This window comes from Salmo salar, chromosome 23 (assembly GCF_965601325.2).
Source record: "Salmo salar chromosome 23, fSalSal1, whole genome shotgun sequence".
Lineage (NCBI taxonomy): Eukaryota > Metazoa > Chordata > Actinopteri > Salmoniformes > Salmonidae > Salmo > Salmo salar.
In genome coordinates, this window is record NC_138313.1 from 40,113,915 (window position 1) to 40,123,669 (window position 9,755).

The window sequence follows — 9,755 nt, forward strand, 5'->3', positions numbered from 1 at the left end:
TCAGAGGTAGTGTTTGGTGGGGCTGTGAACTATACGTTTGGTTTTGCTCTTTGGCGCCGGTGTTGTGCAGCAGGTCTAGTGGTGTGGTGCAGCCCTTTGTGTGAGGAGTGGCAGGCCATCCATAACATCAGTGTGGGAATAGGAGGGGGTCACATTGGGAGACCTTACATGTGCAGCTTTGCTTGTGGAGGCAGTTGGTGCTTCAGAGTCCCTCTCCAGGTTGATTATTGGAATCAGGTATGTTAGCTGGGGCAAAAGTGTGACGCCACTCAGGCCCCCGAGAGTTACCCATCCCTGTTATAAAAGATACTTTAAAGCAGAGCTCTCCAACCCTGTTCCTGGAGAACGACTTCCTGTAGGTTATCGCTCCAACCCCAGCTGTAACTTACCTGATTAATTTGATCAACCAGCTAATTATTAGAATCAGGTGTGCTAGATTAGTGTTGGATTGAAAACCTACTGGATGGTAGTTCTCCAGGAATAGATTTGGAGAGCCCTGGTTTAAATTATTGAGATACATTCAGTTCCGATTGTAGTCATGTGCAGCTGTGTAACATGTCTGGAAGATCATTCTGTAAATCAAACAATGGGTGGTCAAACTAAGACAAAGGGATACAAAATGGCAGTTCAGTGACACTATGGTTGTTGTTAACATATAAGAATAATCAAGAAATATATAACATAGCGAAAAAAAAGAAAACGAATCGTGATCAAAATACAGAACAATGGAATTTTGTATTAAAATCCTTCTGCTTCTTACCGTTAGCTGTATAGCTAAAGTTGAGAAGATTTATCGGGGTGAAGAATCACACAGTCAAGCTGCACATGCCCCTGGGAGATTTGTTCCACAGTATAAGCCTGCACCAGAACCAGCCAGCTTTCAACCAAGGCCTGTGCAATGGCCCGCCAGGGTCCAGACACCGACGCAAGTTCAAAACCCTTTCCTCCAGTCAAAGCAGAACTTCAATGAGTCTTTGACCTGGAGATTTCCTGAAGATCCAGTCAAAGAGGTGCAGCTGGCTATTGATGAGCAGAGACTGCTGCCTGGACCTGCCAATAGTGTGGCAGTTCAATGTGGGGAGACTGCTGCCCATGTGGAAGTCAAGCGAGATCTGCTCGGTATCGGCCAACTCATTCACCCAGCGGATCTTACCTTGGGAGGCTGTGCTGTCACTGGGGAGGATGCTTCCGCTCAAGTTCGGATCTTTGTCACTGAGCTGCACGGATGTGGCAGCACTCTGACGGTAACATTGAGTATTAGCATCGTTGTGACTTTTCTAGGTTGACTACCATTGATTTTCTCACAATGTCGTTTCCTGCTCTGATCCCAGTTGACTGAAGATTCACTTGTCTATGTCTTCACACTCCATTATACACCAGCCACTCTGGGCAGCAGCCCCATTGTTCGGACTAGGGAAGTGGTGGTCTTGGTTGAGTGCCACTATCAAAGGTGAGTTGACTACACCTGCATTGTGTTTTTTTGTCAGTTCAATCAACTTTGGAAACACTTCCTTGGACATTAGGTTTCACATTTAAAGACTCCTTTACAGAAATCATGATGTGAGCAGTGATTCAGTGAAGCCCACCTGGAATCCCTATGCCTCCACTAAGGTTGCAGAGGAGCTCCTCTACTTCTCCCTGAGGATGGTGACTGGTGAGTAACGGCTTGTCCTTGCCTTATTGTCATTGATCGTGACAGGCACTGACTTAAGTTTTGTCTCTGCACTTGTTTGTGAACTGTTGGTGAGTCTTGCCAACTGGGAAATGTAACCGCCACTGAGTTATTAGAATGAGGTGGCTACCCCAGAAAAGAAAATGACAGCAATTAACTTGTATTCACAGACAACTGGCAGTTGGAGAGACCCAGCAAAGAGTACGTCCTTGGAGATAATATTAACTTTGAAGCTTCTGTCGTCCAGTTCTACCATGTGCCCCTCCGAGTCTTTGTGGACAACTGTGTAGCCACAGTCATCCCAAACACCAACACTGTCCCAAGATATGCCTTCATCGAGAACCGTGGGTGAGTATCCTTTGTAAGTTACTTGATCTAGATCAAAGACTATTTGCTTAAATACCCCCCCCCCCCACCTGCCTGCCCACGCTTCAGCTACACGGCCCTCCAGAGGTTCAGCAGTGTAGGTAGTCTAATTTTGATATTTTTGTCGCCTTCAGGTGTCTGGTCGACACCAAGCTGACAGGCTCCAGGTCCCAGTTCAGACCTCGCACCATGGATGACACGCTCCAGTTCCAGATAGAAGCCTTTAGGTTTCATGTTGTGAACACTGGCTCAGTGAGTAGTTAATCCTGACATCTTCTGCAAATTAGCTTCGGAATGTCCAAATGTATAGAATTGGCTGTTTTGATGAACTTCAATCATAAATTAAGTATGCTATGCCCAATATGGCTGGTGTTGTACCCAACATGACGTTGCTTTGAATTAATGTCAAATATACTAATTCTTACGTGGTACCAATGCTGCGACATACTATATGCAACACTGTTTTCCATAGATGGAGCGAGGCCAGTAGGAAAGACCAGGTGTGTGGCTGTTGTGACACAGACTGTGGCATGAGAAGGGAACCGGATCCAGGTACATGGGCACTACAGTCCAGTGTTTGTCATTCCTGTTGATTGCCTGGGGTGCCATTTTTGTCCTACTCAAGTACCTACAGACTTGATTCACCTACGCCCTTGGCTGCATTCAGTTAGTGCTGGGCTGGAATTAAGTGCACCCTCTGCGTAATGTATGTAAAGTATTTTGTCTGTTTTTTTTCTCGCTATGTTAGACCCCAGTAAGACTAGCTGTTGGTGTCGGCTAATGCATCCTAATAAATCAAATCAGGATGGTTTTCTGTTCTTCCTAGGTTTCCGGTGGGAGCAAGAAGCGTCAATTGGTCCTCTCAACATCAAAGAAAAGCTTCTTGACTGATGGCCTATTTAATAATTTGGACTGACTTTCCTGCTGAAAAAATACATTATGGATGATTAAAAAAATATGTGTATGGATTTGAAGGGTTTTGTCTTGAGTGTGTTTTGTTCATGAGCTTTTGTAACATGTACAGTGGGGAAAAAAAGTATTTAGTCAGCCACCAATTGTGCAAGTTCTCCCACTTAAAAAGATGAGAGGCCTGTAATTTTCATCATAGGTACACGTCAGCTATGACAGACAAAATGAGAAACAAAAATCCAGAAAATCACATTGTAGGATTTGTAATGAATTTATTTGCAAATTATGGTGGAAAATAAGTATTTGGTCACCTACAAACAAGCAAGATTTCTGGCTCTCACAGACCTGTAACTTCTTCTTTAAGAGGCTCCTCTGTCCTCCACTCGTTACCTGTATTAATGGCACCTGTTTGAACTTGTTATCAGGATAAAAGACACCTGTCCACAACCTCAAACAGTCACACTCCAAACTCCACTATGGCCAAGACCAAAGAGCTGTCAAAGGACACCAGAAACAAAATTGTAGACCTGCACCAGGCTGGGAAGACTGAATCTGCAATAGGTAAGCAGCTTCGTTTGAAGAAATCAACTGTGGGAGCAATTATTAAGAAATGGAAGACATACAAGACCACTGATAATCTCCCTCGATCTGGGGTCAAAATTATCACAAGAACAGTGAGCAAAAATCCCAGAACCACACGGGGGGACCTAGTGAATGACCTGCAGAGAGCTGGGACCAAAGTAACAAAGCCTACCATCAGTAACACACTACGCCACCAGGGACTCAAATCCTGCAGTGCCAGACGTGTCCCCCTGCTTAAGCCAGTACATGTCCAGGCCCGTCTGAAGTTTGCTAGAGAGCATTTGGATGATCCAGAAGAGGATTGGGAGAATGTCATATGGTCAGATGAAACCAAAATATAACGTTTTGGTAAAAACTGAACTCGTCGTGTTTGGAGGACAAAGAATGCTGAGTTGCATCCAAAGAACACCATACCTACTGTGAAGCATGGGGGTGGAAACATCATGCTTTGGGGCTGTTTTTCTGCAAAGGGACCAGGACGACTGATCCGTGTAAAGGAAAGAATGAATGGGGCCATGTATCGTGAGATTTTGCGTGAAAACCTCCTTCCATCAGCAAGGGCATTGAAGATGAAACATGGCTGGGTCTTTCAGCATGACAATGATCCCAAACACACCGCCCGGGCAACAAATGAGTGGCTTCGTAAGAAGCATTTCAAGGTCCTGGAGTGGCCTAGCCAGTCTCCAGATCTCAACCCCATAGAAAATCTTTGGAGGGCGTTGAAAGTCAGTGTTGCCCAGCGACAGCCCCAAAACATCACTGCTCTAGAGGAGATCTGCATGGCGGAATGGGCCAAAATACCAGCAACAGTGTGTGAGAACCTTGTGAAGACTTACAGAAAACGTTTGACCTGTGTCATTGCCAACAAAGGGTATATAACAAAGTATTGAGATAGACTTTTGTTATTGACCAAATACTTATTTTCCACCATAATTTGCAAATAAATTCTTAAAAAATCCTACAATGTGATATTCTGGATTTTTTTCTCATTTTGTCTGTCATTGTTGAAGTGTACCTATGATGAAAATTACAGGCCTCTCTCATCTTTTTAAGTGGGAGAACTTGCACAATTGGTGGCTGACTAAATACTTTTTCCCCCACTGTAACTAGGTCTAAAATGAAGTACTTATCTTTTGCTTGCTAGCTACTCTGACAGTTTAACAAGAGGTGGTAGCTAAGCTTGTTTACAAACAAATTGGTGAATGTGCTAAAGGGCTACCTAGCTAGGTTACTGCTAGCCAAAAAGAGCTTGTTTTGAAAGTTAGATTATGTCCTTTGAATAAGTATTTTCACCATAGGATTTGTAACATTCAAAGCAACTGGTTAAAGTCCATGGCAGGCATTGTCACCTTAGCTTGCTACAGAACTTCTGAGTTATTGGCGGTACTTGTGTCTTATCAGCCTACAACACTGCACAAACCTGTAACTATGACAACTAGTGTTGCCTTGTCAGCAAATGACTGCGGTCTGAACACTTCCAATTTGCAACTTGTTTGGACAGTCTGTAGTCAAACTGATTTGAGCATTAAGGCCTGCAGTGTGAATAAGGCTTTAGGCTATTACCATCCACAAGAAACATCTTAACCTTTTAATACCAAACGATGACTTGCACAATTTCCCATCAACCTCTGGGGGCGGGCATTGAAGCAGTCCTTCCCAAAGTATTGTAGCTAGCCCCTAGAAAATGTCCTGTGAATCGCTGGACTGAAACGATGCAACTTACGTTATAGAGCATCACACATCCTATAGTAAGAATAGTAGCCTATACCACACCATTACAGGCTGCACTGAACTACTGGTGTTAAATATGGTTTTCTGGTCATAATGAAGGGTGCAGCTGGCTTCCGAGTTAAGAAGCAGTGTGGCTTGGTTGGGTTGTGTTTTGGATGGACAAATAGCTCTCAACCTTCACCTCTCCCGAGTCCATACGGGAGTTGCAGCGATGAGACAAGACTGTAACTACCAATTTGGGGGCCTTCCCTGTAGCTCAGTTGGTAGAGCATGGTGTTTGCAACACCAGGGTTGTGGGTTCGATTCCCACGGGGGGCCAGCACAGAAAAAAAAAAAAATATGAAATGTATGCATTCACTACTGTAAGTCGCTCTGGATAAGAGTGTCTGCTGAATGACTAAAATGTAAATGTAATTGGATACTATGAAATTTGGGAGAAAAAGGGGGGGAAATTATTTTGGTATATATAATAAAAATGATTCAGACCCTTTGCTATGAAACTTGAAATTGAGCTCAGGTGCATCCTGTTTCCAGTGATCATCCTTGAGACGTTTATACAACTTGATTGGAGTCCACCTGTGGTAAATTCAATTAATTGGACATGATTTGGAAAGGCACACACCTGTCTATATAAGGTCTCACAATTGACAGTGCATGTCAGAGCAAAAAACAAGCCATTAGATCGAAGGAATTGTCCGTAGAGCTCCGAGGCAGGATTGTATTGAGGCACAGATCTGGGGAAGGGTACCAAAAAATGTCTGCAGCATTGAAAGGTCCCCAAGAACACAGTGGCCTCCATCATTCTTAAATGGAAGAAGTTTGGAACCACCACAACTCTTCATAGAGCTGGCCCCCCAGCCGAACTAAGCAATCGGGGGAGAAGGGCCTTGGTAAGGGAGGTGACCAAGAACCTGATGGTCACTCTGACAGAGCTCTAGAGAGATGTGAGAACCCATCTGTGGAGATGGGAGAACCTTCCAGAGGGGCAACCATCTCTGCAGCTTTACACCAATTAGGCCTTTCTGGTGGCCAGACGGAAGCCACTCCTCTGTGAAAGGCACATGACAGCCCGTTATGAGTTTGCTAAAAGGTACCTAAAGACTCTCAGACCATGAAAAACAAGATTCTCTGGTCTGATGAAAGCATGATTGAACTCTTTGGCCTGAATGCCAAGAGTCATGTCTGGAGGAAACCTTGCACCATCCCTACGGTGAAGCATGGTGGCAGCATCACAGATGTTTTTCAGTGGCAAGGACTGGGAGACTATTCAGGATCGAGGCAAAGATGAACGGAGCAAAGTACAGAGAGATCCTTAATGAAAACCAGCTCCTGAGTGCTCAGGACCTCAGACTGGGGTGAAGGTTCACCTTCCAACAGGAAGGTGAACCTAAGCACATAGCCAAAACAATGTAGGAGTGGCTTCAGGACCAATCTCTGATTGTCCTTGAGTGGCCCAGCCAGAGCCTGGACTTGAACCCGATCAAATATCTCTAGATAGACCTGCAAATAGCTGTGCAGCAACGCTCCCCATCCAACTTGACAGAGCTTGAGAGGATCTGCAAAGAAGAATGGGAGAAACTCCCCAAATACAGGTGTGCCAAGCTTTTGCGTGATACCCAAGAAGACTTGAGGCTGTAATCGCTGCCAAAGGTGCTTCAACAAAGTACTGAGTAAAGGGTCTGAATACTTATGTAAATGTGATATGAGGGTTTTTTTGTATATAAAATTGCTAAAATTAAAAAAAAATGTTTTTGCTTTGCCGTTATGGGATATTGTGTCGCTTGATGAGGGGGAAAAAAATATTTTATCTATTTTATAATATTGGTCTAACTTAATAAAATGTGTAAAAGTAAAGGGGTCTGAATACTTTCCGAAAGCACTGCATGTACTTTGGATGGTGTCACTGCTTACAAATATCTGGGCATCTGGATAGCTGTCTTTTAATAGCATATTGCAGAGTTAGGCTGACGTGTACTCAGAGCATGTGCAGACCAACTGGCAAGTGTCTTTACTGACATTTTCAACCGTGACCGAGTCTTTAATACATACATGTTTCAAGCAGACTGCCATAGTCCCTGTGCTCAAGAAAGTGAAGGTAACCTGCCTAAAAGACTACCGCCCCATAGCACTCACGTCGGTAGCCATGAGCTGCTTTCAAAGGCTGGTCATGGTCTAGGGTTTCTGGGGTAATGGTGTTGATGTGAGCCATGACCAGCCTTTCAAATATTTTCATGGCTACAGACGTGAGTGCTACGGGTTGGTAGTAATTTAGGCAGGTTACCTTAGTGTTCTTGGGCACAGGGACTATGGTGGTCTGCTTGACAGTCTCAGACAGGGAGAGGTTGAAAATGTCAGTGAAGACACTTGCCAGTTGGTCAGCGCATGCTCCGAGTACACGTCCTGGTAATCCGTTTGGCCCAGTGGCCTTGTGAATGTTGACCTGTTTAAATGTCTTACTCACATCGGCTGCGGGGAGAGCGTGATCACAAAGTCGTCTGGAACAGCTGATGCTCTCATGCCTACCACTTTGAAGATACAAAATATTATTTATTGTGAAACAAACAAGAAATAAGACAAAAAAACGGAAAACTTGAGCTGCATAACTATTCACCTCCAAAGTCAATACTTTGTAGAGCCACCCTTTACAGTAATTACAGCTGCAAGGCTCTTGGGGTATGTCTCTATAAGCTTGGCACATCTCGTCACTGGGATTTTTGCCCATTCTTCAAGACAAAACTGCTCCAGCTCCTTCAAGTTGGATGGGTTCCACTTGTGTACAGCAATCTTTAAACATAAGATATTACAGTTTTTAGTGTCCCGTTGGTAGGATATACGTGCTTTCAGTTTGTCCCATTTATTTTCCAGTGATTGAACGTTATCTAGAAAAACGGAAGGCAAGGGAAGATTAGCCACTCGTTGCCTGATCCTTACAAGGCATCCTGATCTCTTTCCGTGAAACCTATGTTTCCTTTTCCAGCGAATCACAGGGATCTGGGCCTGGTCTGGTGTCTGTAGTATACACCTTGCGTCCGACTCATTGAAGAAGAACTCCTTGTCCAATTTGAGGTGAGTAATCCCAGTTCTGATGTCCTGAAGCTCTTTCGGTCATAAGAGACAGTACCAGCAACATTATGTACAAAACAAGTTACGAATAATGCAAAAACAAACAAAATAGCATGGTTGGTTAAGAGCCTATAAGACGGCATCCCTCCCCTCCGGTGCCATCTTGAACAATATGACCATCCATGGAGATCACATCACTCAAGTCGAAGAAAGCGTCCTCTAGCAACAGGGTTCTCCTTGGAGATGTTAAGCCCAGACCTGACACCGACCAGAAATGGTTTTGCCGCCCTGGATCCAGAGGTTCCGGCACATTCTTCCTTAGGGGCTTCCCATTCGAGATCAGATCAGGAGGTACCTGCATCTTCATCCTCTGGTTTGTCTCCCTTTCCGGTGGCTTCTACCTCGGGTACAGACCCTGAACACTCCCAACCTCATTAGACCGTGAGATTGCCCTAGAAACCGGCCCAGTCAACATCACCAGATGTCATTATCGGCAGCTCTATGGTGAGAAACATCTCGGTTCCCAATGCAAAAACCCTGTGCTACACAGGAGAACAAGTACAGGACATCACAAGGCTGCTTCCGACTGTCCTACGGCAGATGCCGGGAGCTGACGCTGTCATAGTCCATGTGGGGTCAAACGACATCAAGAGGGCTAGCTCGGAACATCTGAAAATAGATTTTAAAGAACTGATTTTAGCATTAAAAGACAAAAAAAAACAGACAATCATTTCAGGTCCAGTACCATCACTGGGCCGCGAGTGTGAAAGATTCAGCAGGCGACTGGTATAACACATCTGGCTAAAATATTACTGTAGCTCTGCTGGAATCACTTTTATAGATAACTTTGCCACCTTCTGGAAACAGGTTCCCAAACTTTTTATAGTCCCGTACCCCTTCAAACACGCAACCTCCAGCTGCGTACCCCCTCTAGCACCAGGGTCAGTGCACTCTCAAATGTTGTTTTTTGTCATCATTGTAAGCATCCCACACACACTATACGATACATTTATTAAACATAAGAATAAGTGTGAGTTTTTGTCACAACCCGGCTCGTAGGAAGTGACAAAGAGCTCTTATAGGACCAGGGCACAAATAAAAAATATATATCTTTATTTAGCCATCTTGCATATAAAACCTTATTTGTTATTTGAAAATGGTGAATAACTAACCACAGGTTAATGAGAAGGGAGTACTTGAAAGGATGCACATTACTCTGCAATGTTGGGTTGTATTGAAGAGAGTCTCCGTCTTAAATCATTTTCCACACACAGTCTGTGCCTGTATTTAGTTTTCATGCTAGTAAGCGCCGAGAATCCAGTCTCACATAGGTACGTGGTTGAAAAGGCATCAGTGTTTTAACAGGCAGGATACTATGAGCGCAGCCCAATCCAGAAATCTGGCAGTGGCTTCTGATTAAAATACATTTTCA

At 44.2% G+C, this 9,755-nt stretch overlaps 1 protein-coding gene across 1 annotated transcript; it reads left to right on the forward strand.

The window, feature by feature from the left end:
• Positions 1-627: 627 nt before the first annotated feature.
• LOC106584578 (zona pellucida sperm-binding protein 3-like) lies at positions 628-8,948 on the forward strand. The gene is made up of 6 exons (XM_014170015.3): positions 628-1,244; positions 1,332-1,450; positions 1,551-1,654; positions 1,843-2,020; positions 2,173-2,290; positions 8,874-8,948. Exons 1-6 carry the CDS (start codon positions 726-728, stop codon positions 8,946-8,948), a joined length of 1,113 nt encoding a protein of 370 aa, XP_014025490.2. The 5' UTR covers positions 628-725.
• Positions 8,949-9,755: the final 807 nt, after the last annotated feature.